Source organism: Crocuta crocuta, unplaced genomic scaffold (assembly GCF_008692635.1).
Source record: "Crocuta crocuta isolate KB4526 unplaced genomic scaffold, BGI_CrCroc_1.0 scaffold223, whole genome shotgun sequence".
Classification (NCBI taxonomy): domain Eukaryota; kingdom Metazoa; phylum Chordata; class Mammalia; order Carnivora; family Hyaenidae; genus Crocuta; species Crocuta crocuta.
In genome coordinates, this window is record NW_027529426.1 from 5769399 (window position 1) to 5795219 (window position 25821).

At 42.2% G+C, this 25821-nt stretch overlaps 1 protein-coding gene across 1 annotated transcript in view; it reads right to left on the bottom strand.

The window, feature by feature from the left end:
* Positions 1-4545: 4545 nt before the first annotated feature.
* The window catches only part of NWD2 (NACHT and WD repeat domain containing 2), a 114254-nt gene continuing 92978 nt past the window's right edge, over positions 4546-25821 (bottom strand). The window contains exons 5-7 of the mRNA XM_077758864.1: positions 20812-20956; positions 15060-15649; positions 4546-10720 (exon numbers count right to left, since the gene is read on the bottom strand). Coding sequence (XP_077614990.1) covers positions 6788-10720; positions 15060-15649; positions 20812-20956 — 4668 coding nt within the window. The 3' untranslated portion in view covers positions 4546-6787. The remainder of the gene's footprint in view (positions 10721-15059; positions 15650-20811; positions 20957-25821) is intronic.

Sequence of the window (25821 nt, forward strand, 5' to 3'; positions counted from 1 at the left end):
GGCTTTTCCTTAAAATACTACTTAGGTGTTGCAAGTTCTTTTCTCCTCTCCTGCAACGACGAGTTGGCTTTGACCGGAAGATGCGTTGGGCAACTGCGCCACCTAGCTCACCCTCTTCTCTCTTCTTCAGGGCATCCAGGGAGAGCCGGGATGAACTGGGATGCCGGTGATGTCGCGGGACAGAATACTATTTAAAGACGGACATGCTGTCCTTAGTTTTTCATATGCCCACTGTAGTGATTCCGGCCCGATTTACACATTTGTCAGGATTTATGGGAGAAAACGGATTTCTTTAAACCTTGCCAGTTGTATAGTAGCTGCATGCTTTACAATGATAGATTTGGAGAGAAGTTATATGCTGTTTTACAGTATTTTCTGATAAAACCCGTTGTCACAATAGACAACCCTCGTGTCTAACGTCTAGCTGATGCTTTAATAATGTCCACAGGGGGCGCCTGGGTGGCTTAGTCGGTTAAGCGTCCGACTTTCGCTTGGGTCGTGATCTCGCGGTTCGTGGGTTCGAGCCCCGCGTCGGGCTGTGTGCTGACTGCCGGCTCAGAGCCTGGAGCCTGTTTCAGTCTGTGACTCCCTCTCTCTCAGACCCTCCCCTGCTCGCGCTGTCTCTCTCTCTCTCCTAGAAATAAAACATTAGAGAAAAAAAAAAAATAATGTCCACAGAATATTGGTACATTTATCAGTTAAGCTATTCTGACCAAAAAGACATTGGTATTTACCTTCAGTTTTAAAGTGTGATGGGCTCCCGGACTAGCAGAATCGGCTTCATCAGGAGGAATTTAGTAAAAATACAAATTTTGGGCTCCACCCCAGACATACTGATTCTGAAACAGGTGGGGATAGAGAGGGTGAAATAACCTTTTTTTTTTTGTTTGTTTAAACAAATCTTGTTTTAACAAATGACGCCCACTCCAGTTTGAGAACCACTGCGGAGTACGCTCAGGCAGCTAGCTCAGTTACCTTCATCTATCCAGGCTGGGATTCTGTAAAGCCAGAAGTGGTGGTGTTATTGGTAATCTTGATTCGGTTTTACGTAATTTGTCATATTAATACACTGAGACGAAACCCTGCGATATGCCTATACACGAGTCATCTGTACTTCATGCAGATCACGTGGAATGCCTAATGGCGGCCCGATGGGATCCTTGTGAAAAAACACAGGAGAAAACCAATGGTTTCTTGATGTCTGTGGGAGTGAAATACCATGATTCAGTTAGTGTTTTAGGTGTGTTCATGTTTTCACTGGCATAGAAATCGTTCCCAAGTGATGACTCATGAAAGATAAAAAAAGAAAACAAAACCAGGGGTGCCTGGGTGGCTCAGTTGGTTGAGTGTCCGACTTCGGCTCAGGTCATGACCTCATGGGTCATGATCGGCATCGGGCTCTGTGCTGACAGCTCAGAGCTCAGCACAGAGCCTGGAGTCCACTTTGGATTCTGTCTCTCTCTGCCCCTCTCTCTCTCTCAAAAATAAACATTAAAAAACTTTTAAAAAGAGAAAAACTGATTTGAGTGGATCTGTCAATATAGTTCTAGACTTGTCAGTATGGTTCTAAAAAAAATAAGACACAGAATTTTTTGAAGTGTATGGTTTTAGTTTACATTATAACCCCAAACAGCACCATATTATGCATTTTAGACTTTTGAGAAGGAGATCACAGTTGGATTCTTTGCTTTTAGGTCCAGTTTCTCTACTGGATGAATAGTGCTTTTCCAGTTGCCTGCATGGATGGCTTTACTTTTGAACTCTCTAGGTCCAGCTTTATTTTAGTATTTCCTTCATTTTCATCTCTTAACCTGTTCATTTTACAGCTATAATTCCACTGTCCACCCAGTTTCAATTGGACCTGGAATTCTGTGACTTCTCCATTGTCTATCACACAGCTGTGTCAGTGAGGCCCTGGGATCACACTTGTGAGGCCCTCTTGGTATGCTCGCTGCTGCTGTTCTAAGATCAAGATCTTCCGCATTCTATCTCACATTATTGCCTTAGTTTCTTTACTGGTCCCTGGCTTCTGGTCTCTTCCATCTCTGATCCATCTGACATCGCACTGCCTGAGTCATTCAAAAATGCCATTTCATCCAGGCCTAGCCCCTTCTCAGAACCTTTTCCACGATTCCCTACGAGCTACAGAATAAAGTTTAATTTCATGGATGGATGTATTTATTTAAATAAGCCCTATGCCCAACATGGGGCTTGAACTCACAACCCCAAGATTACGAGTTGCATGCCCTACCTAATGAACCAGAGAGGCGCCTCCAGAGTAAAGTTTAAAAAGCCAACATAGCATCTGAAGTCACCCACAATATATGTTGACTCTTCCCATTTCCCTTTTTTTTGCTCACGCAGATTCCTTCCCCTGAAATGTCTTTTTGACTTTCTGACAGCTAAGTCCTGTTTATCCTTCAGGCCTCTGCTGTCGCCTCCTCATGGCCATCCTTTTTGAATCCCAGTTTGAGTTCATTGCTCTTCTGCGGTATATTGTCAACACCTGCCTTTCACTTTATCACAGCCTGTCTCACATCTAATTTAGTTGTGTCTCCTTTAGGTTGTAGGATTCTGGAGGGAAGGGGTTGTGCAGGACTCCTTTTCAAATCATCCTAGGGCAGAAGCATAATGCCTCGGACAAAGCAAACGCAAAGTATTTGTTGTGTCCTTGACCTTGGGAAAGAAGATGCTTAAGTTTGTTGAACAGCAAACTCCATGTATATGAAATGCTTTTATGCAAACAATGATGGTCAACTCCTGTACGTTTTCTTAAATCTGAAAGAGCAGGTTTAACCTTCAGCCTAAAGGATTTAGATTAGAATCCAAGTAGGAATTCCCACCATGGGTAGTGGAATTAAGGAGAGATTTTGAGAGGGGGTAAATTTTTTTTAATGTCTATTCGTTTATTTTGAGAGAGAGCGCACGAGCATGAGCGAGGGAGAGGCAGAGAGAGGGAGAGAGAGAATCCCAAGTGGGCTCCATGCTCAGTGCAGAGCCTGACATGGGGCTCGATCTCACGAACCATGAGATCACCACCTGAGCAGAAATCGAGAGTGAGACACCCAGCCGACTGAGCCACCCAGGTGCCCCTCGAGGCAGGTAAATCCTAAACAGAAATGTCTCAGCTACATGAAGATGAAACCCAATAGATAGTTTCTTCAATTTTTTCCCTAATGCCTTGATTTTCAGTTTCTCTGAGAACGACTGCTTCATGAGACTAGATACAGAGTTTCCTCTGATTATTTCCTAGTTATCATCGCTTAAGCTCTTCATTGCTAACCTGTTTAAACTTTTTATTTTTTTTTGTGAGTGTGTGTGTCTATGTGTGTGCGAGAGGCGATTCTCAGTTTCAAGAGGCAAGAAATGGAAAAAAGGTACATTTGGGAAGGTTCCCCCTCGGCCCTGCCCTCTCACCGGGAGGCAGTGTCTGAGTGGGACAACTCCTTGGCTGTCCTCCTTCCCACCTCTGCCCCAGGCCCCAGAAGGAAGCACACTGTCCTTGCACTTACCCATAGAACTTTTTTGTTTTCCTGTTAAGACTGTGAAATCCTACCGGGCACCCGGGTGGCTCAGTCGGTTAAGCGTCCAACTTTGGCTCAGGTCATGATCTCACGGTTTGTGGGTTTGAGCCCTGCATCAGGCTCTGTGCTGAACGTTTGCTCAGAGCTCGGAGCCTGCTTCGGATTCTGTGTCTCCTTCTCTCTCTGCCCCTCCTCCTCTCACATCCTGTCTCACTTTGTCTCTCAAAAATAAATAAATGTAAAAAAAAGAAAAAAAAAAAAGACTGAAGTCCTAGAAGGCACAGGCCACTTTACTAACCTCAAAATGCCACGACCAATAACTATTTGCTGAATGAGTACATCAACGATTGTGGTCACTGGGAGTTTTCAGAAACTTCCAGTGATCTTCAGAGCCTAGTCTGGTGTCTATTCTACAAGTCAGGAAATATGTTATAGGTCATTATGAGTAAGTGCCTACTGGATACTCAATGCTATACTTTACGTGCTTTGGAAAAGTAAACATTGATTGGTATATTGACAGCTACTCCCCCTGGACTTCTGTTTCTAGGTTTTTACATCTGTGAATTTGGAATACTAACTCTACCTACATCATAAGGCTGTTGTGGTGATGGCTTAGTACATACAAACCTCCAAAAATAGCATTTGGTGTACAGTAACCATGAAAAATTATTACTAGGGGCACCTGGGTGGCTTAGTCGGTTAAGCTTCCAACTTTAGCTCAGGTCATGATCTCACAGTTCTTGAGTTTGAGCCCCAAGTCGGGCTCTGTGCTGACAGCTCAGAACCTGGAGCCTGCTTTAGGTTCTGTGTCTCCCTCTCTCACTGCCTCTCTCTTGCTTGCACACATGCGTGTGTGCATGCTCTCTCTCAAAAATAAACAAAAATTTTTAAAAAAATTATTACTGCCAATTTCTACCCTTGCCAAAGTTGGGGAAGAAAACTCCACACACATCTAAGTAGTTTATCTTTTATTCATACAAACGATACATACACAAGACTGTACATTGTTTGAAGACCGCAATAATTTTCTAGTGTAACAACTCTGTAATAAAATTTAACTAAATGTAACATTTATGAAAATATAAATCTCTGATTGGGTAATTCTTCCCAACAATACAAAGTTTACATAAAAACATTCAATATGAGCTATCAGTTGCAAACAAGGTAGGAAAAATCATTCAAGTCACTTGTTAAACTCTATTGGCTGTTACATAGAATATTCACACACTACATTTAATCCATCTAGGCATTTAATTCTTAGAAATGTGTGGCACGGAGGTCCAACTGATAATGACAGGAATAGAAATGTGTTGACTCAGAAGAACTTAAAAAAAAAAAAGCGTTGACTCATATAATGAACTTCAGGTGATTTCTAGGTGGGCTGGCCCTTCTCTGGGCCGCCCCCTTTCTGGCTAGTAGCTAGACCAGGAGGAACATACGGAAAAGAAGTCTTTCAGCACAGAGTGGGATGTTTATATCTGAATCCTATCTCTGTATGCTTACGTGTCAAACTGCTTTCCAAAGTGAAATGCAATGAGCTTGGATTCCCTGTGGATTAGATCACTTGGCTTCTCCCACAGCAAAAATAATCAAGATGTCCCTGCCTTTTTTTTTTTTTCTCACATTGCTCTCCAGGATCCCTGATATAAGGACTAGAGCAGAAACTATCACTACCTTTATTTTGCCATTTACACAAACAGTATAGCAGAGAGGCTAAAGATCTGTCTAGGGATACGCGGTGAGTTCGTGGCAGAGCTGTGCTGACAGCACATCATTCCCTTGGCTATTATTCTGCCGACACATGTCACTGCTGCCACTTCCAAGCCAAACCAGACCCCGCTACTGACAGATACCCTGCGCACAGTCATCCTAGGACATGCCACGTGGAAGATATGAAAGGAAGAAAATCACTTTCCCACTTTGGAGATGTGATTATTTTCTTTTAAATAAGTGAAGTCGTGTTTAAAAAGTATTTGATACCATTTCACGGCTTCTTCTTTGAATGGATGACATTATAAAAGAGCCCCAGAGCCCTCGAGCAGAAAAAGGCTGACAGGGAGAAGCATACATACAGTGTGGAGAAGTAAGAAAGTGATTACAAACAGGGACAATCAGGAACTTCTGGACACCCTTAAGATTTATGGAGTATTTTAGCACAAAGACAGGCATATTCAGTTTGTCCCCGAGTATTTGGTCATTTATCTGCGTTTTACACAGGAAAGAGGAGGAGTAAGAATAAGGCAAATGTCATCAGTATTTCGTAGACGGCATGTCAAGAAAGCTTTCTTTCTGGTAGGATTGACCGCAGGGATTTAGGAAATCATGTGTGCTTCCATACAACCCACTGAGTAGCACAGGCTTGTGTTAGTACAATGATGGGAATGAACAGAGGTCTTGACCAAATCTTGTTAAGGCCCTTTCTGTAATTCCTCTTTACACCCAGCACAAATCAGCATTTCAAAAAGACACGAGAAGATTGTGGTTCCTTACTCAGCGTGTTCTTCTGCAGCCCAGAAAGTAGTTTAAAAATTGTTATGTTCCGTGATAGAGAAGCCCTTGGCGTGCAACTGCCCCAGTTGTATCTTAATGAAGACCGACTGCATGTTCCATAGCCCTAGGATAGTGGTTGACTTAGTGCTCGTGCCCAGTAGTTTGTGGCCTCACATTTCATGGCCTTTCTTTTGGGACTCTGGGAGTATACCGGGGACACTTTTGTTACATTATTTTGCACCTTTAGACCTTCCCTCTGCAGACTGGGTTTACACAGTTGTCAGGCTTGTAAAATGTAAGGAGAGATTAAGGCTCTGTTTACTTATGGCCACACAATCGTTACTTTCCGAGCTCCGAACAATTTCTGTAGAACTAACCCCAGTCCAAGCGGTCTGTTTATAGTTCTAGCCTCTCATCCGAACCCGTGGTGTGGGTCCACTGCTTCTTCCCACACAGCTGATTTAAAAAATACTCCACTAACTTCCAGTTGATGTAGCTGTTTAAACACCATTTTGAGAAATTCTTGGTCAAGACTCCATTCCTGGATTAACTTTGACCAAAAAAAAAAACAAAAACAAAAAAAACCCAACCAAACTCCAAAGCAGTTCCACTGTCTGTGCCTTTGACGAGCACGTTAACACCAGAACTCCCGCATCTGTCTCTCCTGTCTTTCAAGAAATTAGTAGTTTATCATTTGGGATCCAGAAGATACTTTTTTTTTTCCCCTTATGTACGTGTATCGTTCAAGTCTGCTGAGCAGGAAGCATGTTTTGTCAGTTGTTGGGGGCATAGCTGTGGCCCCTGGATTCCAGGGCGCAGCACCCTCGGTCACAGCAGGGATTGTGTTTCTTGGAGGGTGTAGCCTCGTTGGGCTCCGTGGAGTCGCTCACCGTGATGGGACTGTCCCTCGCAAAGACCTCAGTAGACTCTCTCCATAAGCAGTCCACAGACACTTTGAAACAATAACTGCTGCACTTAGGCCGGGATGCCTGGGTCGCACTGTTGAAAATCTGCCTGCTGTTCGATGTGGCAATCTTGATTTTCAGTGCAGCATCCACGCGGTCGACCACCGTGTATATCCCTATGCTCCCATCATCAAAGCCCACTATGATGTTCAGGTGCCTCTGTGAGAGGGCCAGAAAAGTTGGCGTTTTGTAAAGGGAACAAGCACCGATGATTTTGCCGTCGGCCAATCTCATTACAATCAAACTGGATATCACACCATTTTCATCCTCTTCCTCCCCGTTTCGGAAACAAATGTATACCAGGTAGCGACCATCTCGAGACAGCCTTTGCCGCCAGATGACCCCAGAGGCATGAACCACCCGCAACTTACCACTGTGTAAATCCAGTACGTTGATATTGTCATCTCCCCTGGATATAATGCCCAGCTTTCCGTTGGGAGAAATTTCGAAATCCTCCAGATTTTTCAAGAAGTTGCTGGGAAGCTGCACACGGCGACAGATCACCTCCTCGGTCAGACTCCAGATATTCACGGTCTCGGCGGATGTGATAAACACAATGATGTCGGGACAGTCAGGGATCAACTTAAAATTTACAATGGTCGTGCCGTCTTCACAGCAAAATTTCTTGGTGATGCTTCCCGTCCAGAGACTGACCGCCAGCACTTTGCTTTTGGTCATTCCCACCACGAAGGTATTGGCTGAAGTTATAAAGGCGTTCTGCAAAGTGGTCAAAATGTTGCAGACCCTGTGGCCTGTGGCCAGTCTCCAAACCCTGGAGGCATTTTCCTCACAGAGAGAGACCACAAACTGGTCATTGTGTGTAATCAGCAGCTGAGATATTCTCTGCCCGTTGATTCGGAAGAGGTTTTCGCCACTGCTGGTGTGCCAGACGTACTGGCTGCTTTTGTCATCTGAGGTCACCATGACATCGCCAGAGGATGTCAACACGCAATGCTCGACTATTCCTTCATGCTTAAACACTGCTTCAAGGAACCCGCTGCTGAAGTTCCACTTATGGACACAATCAGAGCCATCGAGGGAATAAATGATTTCCCCTCTAGCAGGTAACACCAGACTCTGGATGGGTTTCCCAGTCTTATCTATGTTGGACATAGCTGTGATTATATCTATATCCCAGATAGAAAGAACACCACTGGTTGATAAAGATAGCAGCATGTTGTGGTGACTAGATTTCACCAACTTGACGATGGTCCCTGAGATTTCCTGTAAGCTTGCCATACATTGCCCTGTGTCCCGCCTCCAAAAGAACACAGCTGAGGTATTTTCCATGGTCGCAATGATGCAGTCTCCATTTTTGGACAGCACGGCAGATATAAAGCGTTCATTGTGCTTAGCTCTGAACTTTTCAGCCACCTTCCACATGCCCGTATCTAAGAGCTCGATGCTGAGGGCTTTACAGATCAGAATCGCATTTTGGTCCTCTGAAAGTTCAATGCTGACCACCTCACTGTCTTCTCTTCTGCAATCAAAGTCATCAGTCAGCTGGGGATTGGAAATGTCCTCAGTATTCCAAACAGAAAGGCTTCCCTCACTATCCACCATTACCATTTCTTGAGCCGTGTCCAAGATAAGAAGAAACTTCACAAACCCGCCCGAAAATTCAGATGTCACCGTACATAACTTTTCTCCACTCCCTAAATGAAATATGGTAGTGGTGTTCAGGTATTGTCCACAGAAAGCATACATGCCATCCAGAGAGCACTGGACACAGGTCACCTCATACCAGCAGTGGAACTGGTAAAGGGGCCATCCGTAGAGCAGATCGATGACAGTGACATCTTTGCTGGCTTCAAGCCATGCAAGGGCATGGTTGACAGACAGTGTAAATCCATTGATGTAGGTGGAGCTGCTTCCGTGCTTGGTCCCTTTGATTTCCACTTCAGACAGAAGACAAGAATTGACATTGTCATAAACCAACAAGGTGTTATTTGTCGTAGCCACCACAAGATACTTCTCGTCACTGGTGAGTTTCATGCCCAAGATGACAGACTGGGCTGTGGTGATTTGCCTGAGCAGTTGACGAGTTTCCACATCCCATGTGCTGATGGAACCGTTTTCTAAAGCTGCGAGGACAGTACTGGGGTTACAGGTGGGCAGAATCTCGGTGACATGCAGGTGACTAGATGACAAGGGAAGACGCTCCGGGCTATATGTCACATCCATGGACGAATGTAATGGCACAATGGAGCAATACTTGGGCCCGTCTTTGTCACATTCTAAAAGGAGGTGTCTAAGTTTGGGCAGGGAACTCACAACAGGCAGCAGTCTTTGTTGAAGCTCTGCTGAAAGGGAGCCTGGAAACGCAGTGACCTTGTTTTTGATGCCACGGAGAGTGCTCGCCAGGAACTTCAGCTCCTTCTCTTGCGAGTAGTTGTAAGCCAGCTCAATGTCTGAAAGCACTTTGTCGAACTGGCCGATTTTGATCATGGTGTAAAGCCAGCTGAAGTTCATGATGATTCCGTAGAGCAGGTCATCGGTTTTTCCACACCTCGTCAGGTGATGCAAGAGCTCAGACATTTTCCGATGATTGACGAAAAAGATGTCCGGCTCCAGGGGATTGCACTGGAAAACCCAGGGCTGGTCTGGAGCCTGCCTGTCAAAGGAGGCCTGTTCCATGAAGTGCTTTTCTTCCTCCAGCAGGCTTCTGCTCTCCAAGTCAAGGCAGCCGTTCAAATAGGGGTCTTCAAGGCAGAAAGCTTTCCTCCTGCCCCCTGACCAGACTCCCAGGAAGTAATCTGCCAGGATGGTGTGCATTTCACGCAGGTCACTGTCATCCTGCAGATACAACTTCTGGGCTATGAGCTGCAGGTGTCTATTGGCCCAGACCAGGAGTGTGACGTTCTTCACGTGTCTTTCTATTAAGTATCCACTGAGACCCTCTTTGAGCCTCGCAATGTACAGATAAGGTACTCTTAGGGGATTGCTGGGCCTAGCGTTCTCATTGAGCTCATTCATAACACTGTTGTCTAGAGCCAAGACATCCTCCAGTTCCATTTCACTCAGACCCATTTTAGCCATGGTGATGTAACCAAGAGCCCTGGAGACCAGTTTCTGACCACACTTCTTTTCCAAGGACCAGAACAGCTGCTCTATACTGTCATGAACGGTGACACAGAGGGAGGATTCATCGACGTCTTTATGAGATCTCCAGTGTCTCACCTCCCTGAAGGTCAGGTTCACAAACATGGGCAGCGTGCACTTGGAGAACGCGTTGTTCACGTAAATCTGCTGGCCTGATGTGACCTTCCTTTTGACCCGCAGCAGCTGGTGTTTCAGGACCTGGCTGCACATCTTCCTATCCCGGGGAATCAGCTCGATATAGTTGGCTTCTTCGTGGATAAGGCACCTCAGTTTCTGTAAGATTCCATGTCTGTTGGGCAGTGTGGACAGGACGATTCGAACAAAGCGGGGAAGGTGAGCTGGGAGCCACCAAAGCTTCCTGGCCTCGTCACTCTCTGAGAGCTGCTCCAGGGCATCGAATATTATTACTAGAGGTCTCTCCAATGAAGACTCATTCAACAGGTTTATAAATAAATCACGAAGGTCATGGATTTTCTTAGGGTAGCTTTGAACCAGACATCGGTAGTTAACTGCCAGTTGTTCACAAACACTTAAAAGGAGAGTCTTAAGGTCAGTACTCATGTCTGTGGTTCCTAGAAATCTCACGACGACTACTGGGTCAGATTCGGGTCCTGTGTCTTCATGTAGCCAGCCATAAGCCTAAAACATAAAGGCAGTGGTTAGAATGGTAATATATATTCACACATGTGTACGTGTGCAACACTTACAACAGCATTTCTTCTCTCCAGAGGTCAGACTGCTGGTAACCTTGACCATGCAGAAAGTGGCTTAGAACCAGGAAATGGGGGCAACCTTCTGAGAAGATCAAAGAGCTGTCACAAAACTCATGCATTAAAATCTACAGGGGAGACCCTCAGGATCTCTCTACTGCAGGCAATAAAATAGTGATAAAAGTATTATTCAGTCGCAAGGCAGCACTTAGCTTGTATTCTGCAAGTTACAAAGGATTTCATATACAGTAAATGAGCATATCTAGTATGATCAGTTTCTCATCACGGAATCCTATTTCCTGGAATGGTTGTTGGCACACAGTAGGTGCTTAGCATTTGTTCAATGAATAGTTTAAGTCGTGATTTACACATTATGTTGTGTCAAATATTTTCATTAATTGAGATCACATATAGCTGATCAAACTCCTAGTTAATTAAAATGCAGTAAAAATAATACTAAAATACTGAATATAATCTTATATGATTCAGAGATACAGGGTCATCTTTAGGATTCTTTATCATTGTCATAAAAATCTATATACTGCTGGCTAAAATTTTGTTAAATTTTGTATTTTTAAAACAGCTTGCCATATAAAAACAGTTATCAGTCTTAAAATTACCTCTCCAAGAGACAAAGCTGGAGTTGTTATTTTTTTATCTTCAAATTGTAGAGTTGAGATAACATATATAAGGGGGCTGCTAAGTTTAGTATTTCTCTGTCTGGAAAGGCAAGGACAAGAAGGGATACAATCAAAGTGTAAAACACATTCCAAAGTCTATTTTTAGGGAAATAATATCTTTTAGCATTCCTTGGAATTCACCAAGGATACTCTTTAGGAAAGGACACATTTTATAAATGAGGAAGTGAGTTTATGAAGCTTGGCACCTCAAGATCTATAGTTCAGGGCGCCTGGGTGGCTCAGTCAGTTAAGCACCCGGCTTCAGCTCAGATCATGACCTCATAGTTTATGAGTTAGAGCCCTACACCCAGCTCTGTGGGTGCTGCAGTGACAGTGGGGAGCCTGCTTGGGATTCTCTCTCTCCCTCTCTCTCTGCCCCTCGCCCACTTGCGCCCTTTTTCTCTGTCTCAAAATAAATAAATAAACTTAGTGGGGAGAAAAGGATACAGGTCAGGTTAAGGTGTGACTAAGTTTAGGAAAAAGTATGGATGTCAGTTTCAGAATGAGCTATTCAGGAAAAGAAGCAGTTTATTGTTTAGCCCCAACCTTTGAAGTTGATATGGAGGAAGATAATCCGGCCATCCTACTACAACTGGCCTTCAGTGGCAAATCAGAGACAGAACACAATATTTTGTCCCTGCATGGACTGCTTATGATAATTATGTGCACTGTCCTCTCTCATCCCGGTAATGCGTTGTTGAAGTATGTCTGTGGAAATGTCCGGCACGTAGGAGATAATCTCGAGATAAACACAAGATGTCTGTCTGCATCCTGACAAGGGACATGACGTCACAAAGAGAGCACAGGTTGTCATTGGCAGGACAGATATTCCCCAGTAGAGAGGCGAGTGGAGCAGAGGCAGTGGACCTAGAAACAGGTGAGGCTTTTTGTGGGACGAGGGTCCTGGACTGTGAGTAAACACACTGGTGGTTGGACAAAATATCCAGAAGAGTGAGGGCTTAGAAGAGCATTTCTCGGGATGCCTGGGTGGCAGTCAGTTAAGCATCTGACTTTGGCTCAGGTCATGGTCTTGTGGTTCATGGGTTCAAGCCCCACATCGGGCTCTGTGCAGACAGCTCAGAGTCTGAAGCCTGCTTTCAGATTCTGTGTCTCCCTCTCTCTCTGCCCCTCCCCCACTCGTGCTCTGTGTCTCTGTCTCTCAAAAATAAATAAACATTAAAAACAAAACAAAACACATATCAAGGTGACCAACTCAACTGTCACCACACTCTGCCCCCCCTGGGGGTGGGGGGAGGCCACTATTTATCTCTACAGGCACATCAGCACATTCCCCACGGTTCTTTACCTCCTGGGCTACAGCATGCACAGTTGCGTCTCATGAACGTTTAGTATGGTCAAGTCCAATAACATTTGCCCCTTCACCCACCTCACCCCTCTCTCTTCAGAGGAAAAAAGCCCTCAAGTGAATGTGAATTGGTATACATGGACGCTATCTCCTTTGATTTCATCTCCTGTGTGCTCCTCGTAGGGTTGCTGTCTTGCTTACTTGGAACAACTCTCAAGTTTGAAGGTTCACATACAAATTAGTATTCAAACATACACACACACAAGACTTACTTTGATGCAACATGGCTCTTCAGCGTAAGCCCGCCACTGCTTCTGGTGTTCAATGAGAAGACAACTATGTCACTTAATGCTAGAAGAAAAACCAGCAGCTGGGCTTGGCATATTAAGAAATGGTAAATTAACTTTCCTAAGGGCTTTTTTTTTTTTTTAATGTTTATTTATTTTGAGAGAGGGCTTGAGAGGCAGGGTGTGTACACGCATGTGAGCTGGGAGAGGGAGGAAGAGAACCCTTAGCAGGCTCCATGCTGTCAGTGGGAACCTGCCTCAGGGCTCCATCTCATCTGAGATCGTGTCCCAAGCCCAAATCAAGAGTTAGGCACTTAAATCACTGAGCCGCCCAGGTGCTCCTCCTAAGGACTTTTCAAGAGTAAGCTTATACACCCGAGTTTTGCCAGTACGCTGATTCAGGAACCTAATCTTGATATAAGTTGCAACACAACTGTCCCTGCTCTTGTCTGCAAGATGATGTACCTGAGATTGTGTAGCATGTGATAGATGACAGGAGTGTTTGTGAAGTTAAAGGAAGCTGTGTTCTTGGGAGAGTAACCACAGGAGGAACAGTATAGTGTCGCAGAGGCAGTGCCAGGATAATGTAGACCATCCGACTCAGGTAGCAAGTGCAACAGAAGCTTAAAACGGAACTAGTTTCATCCAGTTTAGACTGACATGCCAAGACAATGGACACCACATTCCAGAGTGAGGTTCCAGACCATCATGCGAGATTTGTAAGGGACTTGTGAAAACCAGTTTTGCTACTTTTAGTGGACTACTCACCTTCAGCCTAAAGAGGCATTTCAAGAGGCCAAGAAAAGCATTAGGGTGCTGGGGGTCATATCTACGACCACCCAGTCCCAAAGGGGAGGGCTGAGAGATGTCCTTCCTGCTCGACCAGGGAAAGGAGCTGTGATGAACCACTTGGAGGGTGTCCCCCAGAACTGGGGAGACAGATGTCATCAGACACCCAGGAAACATGGAGGTTGCCTGACGAGGCTGACTCACTGCTTGGATGGAGGAGGGATGGAGAGCTGCTGTATTGGCACTGGGGTTTCACAGGGCGAAAAGTACCCGAGTGTTTCCCGTGGGTCACCGGCAAGACGGAGCTGACAGACGGTTTTGCTGGTTCTGTTTGCCCCGGTCCTGTCTAAGGGAGCTTGCTGGGCTGTGGACCTTGGCACAAATGTACTAGAAGAGTGTGGTTGTGTGTCCAGGAGCCATGAAAGTGACCACCTGGAAAGAAAAATGCATCATCCTGTGTTTACGGAAATGTAGGTAAGATGCTCAGTGAGTCAGGGGATGTGGGAGGGAAAGGACATCCATGAAACTAGGAAAAGGCCTCAGAAGAAATAGGAGACGGTTTTCTAAACACCTGCCAGGACCAGAGAGGGTGGAAGCAGTACTAGTCACATAAGAACTTTCTCGCCACCTTACCTTTCCTGTATCCCTGAAACCACAGCCCTATAGGAGCCACAGCCCTATAGGGGTCACATGCTTAGGGCTAGGGATGGAGAGGAAGAAGAACTATGTGGCAAAAGCAGGGGAGGAGGGTCACGTCCCCACTTCCCACTGCAGGTGCCAGGCTTACAGTGTGCCCCAGCTGCGGGAGAGAAATCTAAACTCAGATTTTAAGTATCATCTTAGATTGGGCATATTTAATTGCTGAACTGAGCATGACTCAATGTCCAGAGTGATTGGAGGGCTTGTCTGTGGTGAGAGGGCTGAGAGGAGCTGTGAGATCTGCCCTGGTTTCTGTCCAAATGGGAACGAGCTCCACAACATGAGTTTAACCAAAGAGAGAAAGAAAATAAAGCTGTTCTCTAACTGCACCCCATGTCCGTTATTCTCTCACTCTAACCATTACACTGATATAAGAGAGACATGGAAGCATCCATTCCACAAAGACAAATAACAGTGCACAGAAAGTGGAAATGACTTTGATCAATTTATCTTTTCTGCAAAGCAAAAGATTTTTATAAACAAGCAGGTGAAGGAATAGGCTCTTACCTTCTTTGCCACTTCAGCTAGCAGGAGGGTCTTCCCGGTACACGGTCCGCCGTATACGACGAGAGGGTTGATGGGCCCGGTTTTGCTTGGAAGAACATATTTATGCACTATGTTGAGAGATTCACACTTGTACTCATAGAAGGAGGCGTACGTCTTACATAATGACGAATGCTGAAGGATTTCATCATAGAGCGTGTCAGTTTCGGTGTCAAAATTCTGTTGAACGGTTGCCTGAATTATATCGATCATGTCCTCATAAAATTGCTTACCAAGTCCTTCTATGTAATGATTTTCGATTTCTTGGGAGTATCCCAGTTTCATGTCACAATGAGTAACCGACGTGTACACTCTCAGATTAGATGAAGCAACAATAGTAGGAATAAATTCATCCCTGAGTTTTATCAGCTTCTCTTGGGCTTCTGCGTCCCGCATAATCCTTGGTTCTGGGCCAGTGATATCCATGTATTTTCCCATCTCTGGGATTTTCACAAAACGTTCAATGTTAGCAATTTTCCGAATGTAGCAGACACACTTCTTTAGGAATGCTGGAGTTTGCTTTCCTAGAGCAAAGTCAAACTCGTCCTCTATCGCTGAAAGAAAATATGGCATGGCTTGATTGTCTAGAGCAAAGGAGTGGTGTACTTACCTCTCTAGGTGCTGGTGGAGACTATTTTGCTTGCAGTGTGTAGCAGAGTCATCTGTAGATTAGTGTCTTAACTCCTTAATTTCCTATCTGTCTTTTCCTATACAGCTGGGGTGCCTGGGTGGCTCAGTCGGTTAAACATCTGACTTCAGCTCAGGTCATGGTCTCATAGTTGGTGAGTTCAAGCCTTACATTGGGCTCTGCACTCTCTCTCTCTCTCTGCCCCTCCCCTACGTGCACACATGTGTTTATGTGCCCTCTCTCTCTCTCTTTAAAAAAAAAGTATTAAAAAAAAAAAACAGCTGGGAAACCAGGACAATGAGGGTTTTACTTAAAATTATTTAATTTCCTTCCCAGTCAGAGAGGTTGAATGTAAACATGAAAAAGGAAGTGTACCAAGTTTATAGTTGATTCTTTTAAGTCGCTGTTCAGCTTCTCTCTGACTAAAGGGGTTCTAATAACAAAGAGCAGGGACCAACTGGAGCCAGGCAAGAATGAGGAAGAGGCTAAGTGACGTATCTAGTTTACTTTTTCCATGTCAGTCTCTCCTTTATAATGCGGCCTCACCATTGTGTTTGGGGTGCATTGTACCCCAGATGGGTATGTGTAAATAGTAATATAAGAACATGTTCAACATATAATCATGTTCTGATTATTGATCAATCTGAATTATCCATATCACTGTTAAATTCCATTACATCCATTGGAGCAGATACAGAAAAAGGACTTAGTGTGTAAATTTATTTATTTGAAGATAAACCAGGTTGTGGCTTACACACAAGTAAATACACACTATAAATCATTGAGGCCCCATAGCAACTTTTAAAACCGTGCATGACAAAAACATCACTTGTGCATGATTTTAGGGAGGAAACATAAAAAGACATGAAATAATTAAACCAATGGCAATGAACTTTAAGGCAAGCAATTTTTTTTAATATTTTTATTTATTTCTAGGAGAGAGAGAGAGACAGCGTGAGCAGGGGAGGGTCAGAGAGAGAGGGAGACACAGACTCTGAAATAGGCTCCAGGCTCTGAGCTGGCAGTCAGCACAGAGCCCGATGCGGGGCTCAAATCCACAAACCGCGAGATCATGACCTAAGTGAAAGTCGGATGCTTAACCGAATAAGCCACCCAGGCGCCCCAAGGCAAGCAATCTTTTAAAACTCACTCTTTCTCCACCCTCCCCTGCTTTTCTTCATCCAGTTGCTCTTAACTGAGCATTTACTATGAGCCAGGCACGCTGAGTTGCTCAGGATACAGTGGTGAGAGAAAACGGACAATGCTGAGAGAAAAAGCCATTATGGCGTTTACAGTCTAGCAGAGGTTGGTGGACATGAATCGTTGAGTCCCACAAATAAAAATCTTATGATTGTTTTAGTCTTGTGAAGGAGAATAATATGGTGCAACAAGAGTGAACAATTAGGAGGGCTACCCTACTTAGAGAAGTCAGGGAAGGCTTCCTTAAAGAGGTGACCACTAGGCTGTGATCTGATGGAAGAACTGGGGTTTGGGGTGGTCCCTGAATATGCAGGGCGGGGGTGGCCAGAAACTGAAAATATTCTGGGGTGCCTGGGTGGCTCAGTCGGTTAAGCATCTGACTTTGCCTCAGGTCATGATCTAACAGTTCAGGAGTTTGAGCCCTGCATTGGGCTCAGTTACACAGCTGTGAGATCATGACCTAAGCTGAAATCAAGAGTCGAATGCTTAACTCACTGAGCTATCCAGGCACCCCTGTTGTTTTATTTTGTTTTAATTTTTTTTAATGTTTTATTTACTTCTGAGAGAGAGAGAGACAGAGAGAGAGAGAAATGTGAGCAGGGGAGGGCCAGAGAGAGAGAGGGAGACACAGAATCCGAAGCAGGCTCCAGGCTCTGAGCTGTCAGCACAGAGCCCGATGCGGGGCTCAAACCCACGGATTGTGAGATCATGACCTGAGCCAAAGTCGGACGCTTAACCGACTCGACTGAGCCACCCAGGTGCCCCTTGGAACTATATTTTTAAATGGTGCCTTTTCGTGGAACTCTCATGATAATGTTTGCAGTAGTGATAGCAATCAACCAAAAGCGATGACTCAAGTAAAAAAGATATGTTTATAGTCACCAGTGTGGAGTGAGCTGTGCTGTGGTCATCAGTACATTTTACAGTAGGGTTTTGATCAAGCAAGTTGGTTAATGAGGCCAGTTAAAGAAGCTTATACAATCTATAGCTACTCTTCTTTTTTATGACGGTAAGAACGTGTTGTCATGTAGATGAGGGAAGCTGCAAGAAGTCTGCAGAAAGCACCCTTTGGCTCTTTCCTCTCTTTCCCAGCCATCTGTGTAATACGCTAGGGGCACCCTGGGTTAACCAGGTGCTACCTTCCGTGTATGAGGAGGAAGGGGTTGTTAACCTGTAGCATGGTTAACAGAGGATAACCAGAGAAATGCACTGTGACCTCTGAGGCCCCAAAAACAAAGGACTGTAACCTGACATTGTTATCATTTCTATGGAAAGAATGCATCAATCAGGAGGTTGATTATAAAGGGATTGTAAGCAGAGAGAGAGAGAAAAACGCAGCTGATAGGACCCATCTGAGCTTGGCTCAGGGGGAAAAAGGAGGCTGTACATAAGAATGCCTGGTTGATGGTATAGACTTACTATATATGCCTGAATAAATGAGTCACATGAGACAAAGACAACTCTATAGATATATTCCTAGAAACCAAGTGCATCCTCATGATTTGGGGGAACTTTTATTAATAATTTCTGATATTTATTTGAATCAATAAATTGATTCAATATATTATATTATCAATATTATAAATGTCCCCAGAAAATTCTTACCAGAACACCGCATCTGTTTTCTATCTTTGCATTTTTCTAAATATCCTAAAGTTTAACATCATTCGATGAAGGTAACATTAGGAGAGTTCCAGCCCTGGCAACTGTCATTCACGAGACATAAATCCCCAGATCTGCCCCTGAGACCACCCAGATTTTTAATGTTCATAGTTGGACACTGTGTTGGGTTTTAGTTTATTTCTCTTCCTCTCCTGTTGTTTTATGAAGGAGAGGGTGGGTGTGTGAAAAATTACATTTAGATATAAAGAGTTCACCTTCCCAGACTCTACAAAGTATTCATATTCCAACATTTCTGAAAACATTAAAGTAATCTACTAGATCCCTTTCAAAGAACTGGCACTTCCCCAGCCACTTTTGTGTAGACATGGTCTTAAAATGAGTTTGAAATGTAAAATAAATAAAACTGTTATAAGCATGCATACTGTTAAGAGATGTACCCCAAGCAGAAAACAGTCCACAAGAAGTAGTTTGTACTACATAATATGAAGATGAGGTTATTAATCTTCATATGGTTGGACACATGGAAAGAATTCTTTAGAGAAAATTAGGAGACTGTTTTTGCTGATGAAATACTTGAACTGTATGATTCTAAATAAGAGGAAGCCTTCCCCAAACTGGCATCTCTTACATCACAAATAGGAAAGCTTTTGTTGTTGGCATTTTCTATTACAGCACTTTTGTTTTTAATATTTTATTTATTTTTGAGAGAGAGAGAGAGAGAGAGACAGCATGAGCAGGGGAGGGTCAGAGAGAGAGGGAGACACAAAATCTGAAGCAGCCTCCAGGCTCTGAGCTAACTGTCAGCACACAGCCCGATACGGGGCTTGAACCCACAAACCGTGCAATCATGACCTAAGCTGAAGTCGGACGCTTAACCGACTGAGCCACCCAAGCGCCCCTACAGCACATTTTTAGGACCAGGTTTTGTTCTTGATAAACATGAAGAACTTGTACCTTCAAAATTGGATCAAAAAGATCCCAGGGGCACAAGGATATCTGCCAATCTGTCTATTCTAAAGACAGTACTGATTCTGGCCAATTTAAATAGTTTCAGGGGGACCTAAAATAAGACCTAATTTTTCATAGCTTCTAGAGAATAAATTTGTCAAACATATTTATAATTTCCCTAAGCTTGAAATACATGTACACAGAAAGAATGGGATCAAGTGCCTTTCAGTTTTCATAGATGCTTTATCACGTCATTCACAAAACCAATCTGAAAATGCAACTGCCATTGCTTTTACCTCAATAACTCCTCACTGTCAGTTTTAAAAATATATGTTATATCCACCTGATCACTTTTACCCAGTTGTGTGTGTCCCCTGGAAACTACGATTGACATATTCCTTCAGATCTGTGGTTTCCCACACATCCTTTAAAAATAAAGCCTCCTCCCCATGGCTGAGAAAGACTGACAGATGAGTCTCTGCTCAGTAGATCTGTATTTTAAGGTCAAATGAGACCCTGCCACTGCCTTCTTTATCTCAACCTCTAAAAGCCTCCTGGCTTCCCTAGAATAAAACATAAGGTTCTCATTATGCTTCATGTGTGCCTTCCCGGGCCTGGCTACCTTTACCTTCTTCCTGCTCCTGGAATTTACTAAGCACATTCCTCTCTCAGGGAGAATCTGAATCTGGTAATCCCCCTGCCTGGAATTCTCTTAGAGCACAGCTGGCTCTGAATCCTGTCATTCAGCTCCAAGTCCTTTCCTTACTACCCACTCTATCGACATCTGGACCCCCACCCACATCGTTCATCAGCCCCCTGTTCCTGTCTTGTTTATTCATACCGTGTATCCTTTCCAAAATGATCCTGTTCATTTATTTGATAACTTGTCTATCATTTATTCTCCCCCATGAAACAATAAGTTCCAGGAGAGACAGACTAGCCTTCTTATTCACTGTTGTATCCTCAGTGCCTGGCACATAGCAGGCACTCAATAAATGTTTGCTGAGTGAGTGAATGAATCAATGAACAGAATGAATGAATAAACTGAAAACACTGGCAGAGTCTGCTCTATTATATGCGGCCTCCTCTGACTTCTTGTAAAATCGCATTTTCTGGAGAAGTTATCAAATTAAGTAAAGGCTTATCTGTGGGTTAAAAGAAAAGAATACTTGCCTCTCCAGGAGAAGGAAACATTTAAAAAAATTAAATTTCAGCAGGCAGTAAATGAAATTAGGTTTGCAGACCCATAAAAGGGAAGCAGTGAACACATCTCTTACTTATCTCTTCCTTAGTTTACTGAAGATGTGTGAAAATTACCTGAGAACAGGTATCTCTTAGCTTGGCCATATTTCATTTTCCCTTTTTCATGTAACAGTTTTACAGCAGCCTTAAATATCTTCTTGATCTCATCTGATATCTCTTGCCAGGTCTTCTCGTTGTTGGCTTTGGCAGAAGGCTGCATCTATGGAAGTGTAAAAGTGAGATATTAGCCTTACAATCATCAAAAGAAAAATCAATATTTAAGCACAAGAAAAGCACTATAATTTGAAGGCCTACTATGAGCCAATATTATGATAGGTGCTTAATGGGCCATATCTCGTTTAATCCATCCAAACCCTGAAAGTTGGAAATTATATGTGTGAATTTGCACAAATTACACAGAATTTGTTTGTTGGGCCTATTATAGCATGTATTTCCTTTTTTTCTTTTACATTTTTATTTTAATTACAGTTAGTTAACACAGTGTTATATGAGTTTCACATGTACAATAGAGTGATTCAATACTTCCATACATTACCCGGTGCTTGTCACAAGTGCCCTCCTTAATCCCCATCATCTATTTACCCCATTCCCCCCACCCACCTCCCTTCTGGTAACCATCAGTTTGTTCTCTATAGTTAAGAGTCTGTTTCTTGGTTTCTCTCTCTCTGTCTCTCTCTCTCTCCCCCTCCCTCCTCATATTTTCACCTCCCTCCCTTTTTCCCTTTGCTCATTGCCCAAAGCTCCCTTTGCTTTCTAAATTCCACATATGAGTAAAATCGTATGTTATTTTGTCTTTCTCTGACTTCACTTAGCATTACACTCTTTAGCTCCAGCCATGTTGTTACTAGAGGCAAGATTTCATTCTTTTTTATGGCTGAGTAATATTCTATTGTACACACACACACACACACACACACACACACACACACCCCACAGCTTTATCCATTCGTCAATCAATGGACTCTTGGGCTACTTCCATAGTTTGGCTATTGTAAATAATGCTTCAGTAAACATAGGGGTGCATGTACCCCTCTGAATTCATGTTTTTGTATTCGTTGGGTAAACACCTAAGTAATGAGATTGCTGGATAGCAGAGTAGTCTATTTTTAACTTTTTGAGGAACCTCCATACTGTCTTCCACAGTGGCTGCACCAGTTTGCATTCCCGCCAACAGTGTAAAAAGGTTCCCTTTTCTCTTGTAAACAACACCTGCTGTTTCTTTTGTTGGTGATTTTAACCATTAACACTAACAGGTGTGAGATGACATCTCATTGTGGTTTTTGTTTGCATTTCCCTGATAATCTGTGATGTTGAGCATCTTTTCATGTGTCTGTTTGAAAAAATGTCTGTTCAGGTCTTCTGCCCATTTCTTAACTGGATTACTTGTTTCTTTGGGGTTGAGTTTTATAAGTTCTTTATATACTTTGGATACCAGCCCTTTATTGGATAAATTATTTGCAAATATCTTCCCCCACTCAGTAGGTCACATTTTAGTTTTGTTCCTTGTTTCCTTCCCTGTGTAGAAGCTTTTTATTTTGATAGAGTCCCAATAGTTTATTTTTCCTTTTGTTTACCTTGCCCCAGGGGACCTATATAGAAAAGTTCCTACAGCCAATGTCAGGGACATTACTGTCTGTGCTCTGTTACAGGATTTTTATGGTTTCAGGTCTCACAGTTAGGTCTTTAATCCATTTTGAATTTATTTTTGTGTATGGTACAAAAATATGGCCCAGTTTCATTATTTGGCATGTTGCTGTCCATTTTTCCAAACATAATTTGTTGAAGAGACTGTCCTTTTCCCACTGGATATTCTTTCCTGCTTTGTTGAAGATTAATTAACCATATAGTTGTAGGTTTATATCTGGGGTTTATGTTCTGTTTAATGGATCTATGGGTCTGTTTTTGTGCCAGTACCATATTGTTTTGATCACTACAGCTTCGTAATATAACTTGAAGTCCAGAATTGTGACGCCTCCAGCTTTGCTTTTCTTTTTCAAGCTTGCTTTGGCAATTTGGGGTCTTTTGTGATTCCATACAAATTTTAGAATTGTTGTGTTCTAGTTTTGTGAAAAATGCTGTTGCTATTTTGATAGGGATTGCATTAAATGTGCAGATTACTTAGGGTAGCATAGACATTTTAACAATATTTGTTCTTCCAACCCATGAGTATGGAATGTCTTTCTATTTCTTTGTGTTATCTTCAATTTCTTTCATCAGTGATTTATAGTTTTCAGAGTACAGGTCTTTCATCTCTTTGGTTAGATTTATTATTAGGTATCTTATTATTTTTGTTGCAGCTTTAAATAGGGTTGTTTTCTTAATATCTCTTTCTGTTGTCTCACTAATGGTATATAGAAACCCAACAGATTTTTTTTACATTGATTTTGTATTCTGTAGCTTTACTGAATTTGTGTATCAGTTCTAGCAAGGTTTTGGTGGAGCCTTTCAAGTTTTCTGTATATAGTATCATGTCATCTGCAAATAGTGAAGGTTTTACTTCTTCCTTACTGACTTGGATGCCTTTTGTTTCTTTTTGTTGTCTGATTGCTATGGCTAGGACTCCAAGTACTATGTAGAATAAGAGTAGTAGTAGTGGATATCTTGTCTTGTTCCTGATCTTAGGGGAAAGGATCTCAGTTTGTACCACACCAAGGATGTGGGTTTTTCATATATGGCCTTTATTATGTTGAGGTATTTTCCCTCTAAACTTACTTTGTTATCATGAATGGATGTTGTACTTTGTCAAATGCTTTTTCTGTGTTTATTGAAATGATCACATCATTCTTATCCTTTCTCTTGTTAATGTGATGTATCACACTGATTGATTCGTGAATATTGAACCACCCTTGCAACACAGGAATAAACCCCCCTTGAATGTGGTGAATTATTTTTTTAATGTATTGTTGAATTCAGTTTGCTAATATCTTGTTGAGGATTTTTACATCTTTATTCATCAGAGATATTGGCTTGTTGTTTTCTTGTTTAACGGTGACTTTAGCTAGTTTTGGTATCAGGATAATGCTGGCCTCGTAGAATAAGTTTGGAAGTTTTCCTTCCATTTCTATTTTTTGGAATAGTTTGAGAAGAATAGATATTAACTCTTCTCTATACATTTGGTAGAAATTCCCTGTGAAGCCTTCTGGATTGGAGTTTGTTCATTGGGAGATTTTTGATTATTGACTTAATTTCTTTTCTGATTATCAGTCTTTTCAAATTTTCTAGTTCTTGTTTCAGTTTTCATAGTTTATATGTTTCTAGGAATGTATCCGTTTCTTTTAGGTTGTCTAATTTGTTGGCATGTAGTTTTTCATAATATTCTCTTATTGTATTTCTGTAGTGTTAGTTGTTATTTCTCTCTCATTTGTGATTTTATTTATTTGAGTCCTTTCTCTTATTTCCTTGAGAAGTTTGGCTACAGGTTTATCAATTTTATTGATTTTTTTTCAAAGAACCAGCTCCTGGTCTCATTGATATGTCCTAGTGTGTGTGTGTGCCGTGTGTGTGTGTGTGTGTGTGTGTGTATTTATTTTGGTTTTTATATCATTTATTTCTGCTCTAATCTTTATTATTTCCTTCCTTCTGCTGGTTTTAAGTTTTATTTGTTGTTCTTTTTCTAGCTCCTCTAGGTATAAGGTTAGGTTGTTTATTTGAGATTTTTCTTGCTTCTTAGGTATGCCTGTATTGCTATAATTTCCCTCTTAGGACTGTACTGCATCACAAAGGTTTTGGATCATTATGTTTTCATTTTCATTTGTCTCCATGTATTTTTTTAATTTCCTCTTTGATTTCTTGACTGAACCATTCATTATTTAGTACAATGTTATTTAACCTTCATATATTTGTGGTCTTTCCAGATTTTTTCTTGTGGTTGACTTCTAGTTTTATAGCACTGTGGTCAGAAAAGTTGCATGGTATGACTTTCACCTTGTTGTATTTTTTGAGTTTGTTTTGTGGGCTAATGTATGATCTATGGTGGAGAATGTTCCATGTGCACTTGAAAACATGTATTCTGCCATTTTAGAATGGGATGTTCTGAATATATCTGTTAAATCTATCTGTTCCAGTGTCTCATTCAAAGCTATTGTTTCCTTGTTTATTTTCTGTTTAGATGATCCGTACATTGATGTAAATGGGTTATTAAAGCCCCCTACTATTATTGTATTATTATTTATTAGTTCCTTTATGTTTGTTATTAACTGTTTTGTGTATTTGGGTGCTTTTATGTGGGGTGCATAAGTATTTACAGTTGTTATATCTTCTTATTGGATTGTCCTCTTCATTATTACATAGTGACCTTTGTCTCTTGTTACAGTCTTTGTTTTGAAGTCTATTTTGTCCAATATAAATGTTATTACTCTAGCTTTCTTTTGACATTTGTTGCATGATAAGCATTTCTCCATTCCCTCACTTTCAATATGCAGGTGATTTAGGTCTAAAATGAATTGCTTGTAGGCAGCATACAGATGTGTCTTATCTTTTTATCCATTCTATCACCCTATGTCTTTTGATTGGATCATTTATTCGATTTACATTCAAAGTAATTATTGGTAGTATGTTTTCACTGCTATTTTATTACTTGTTTTGAGGTTGTTTCTGAAGATTTTCTCTGATCCTTTCTCGTCTTTCTATTATGTTTTGTTGATTTTCTTTAGTAATATGTATGGATCCCTTTCTCTTTCTTCCTTGCATATTTATTAGTGATTTTTGATTTGTGGTTACCATTAGGTTTGTATATAACCTCTTCTGCATATAGCAGTCTATATTAAGCTGATGGTCCTTTAAGTTTGAACCCATTCTTTTCTCCTCTCTTCCCCATGTTTTAGGTATATGTTACTTATTTTATATCCTTTTTGGGGAGTTCCTTGACTGATTTTTTACAGAAATATTCACTTTTACCGCTCTTGTGTTTCCTACCTTAATACTGTCACTATTAGTCTTTCCTTCCCACTCAATGAGTCCCCTTTACTGTTTCTTACAGAACTGGGTTAGAAACTCTGTTTCTTCCAGCCTGCTGTTCATTCCATCAGATGTGCTTCTCATTTTGTTTATTGAGCCCTTTATCTC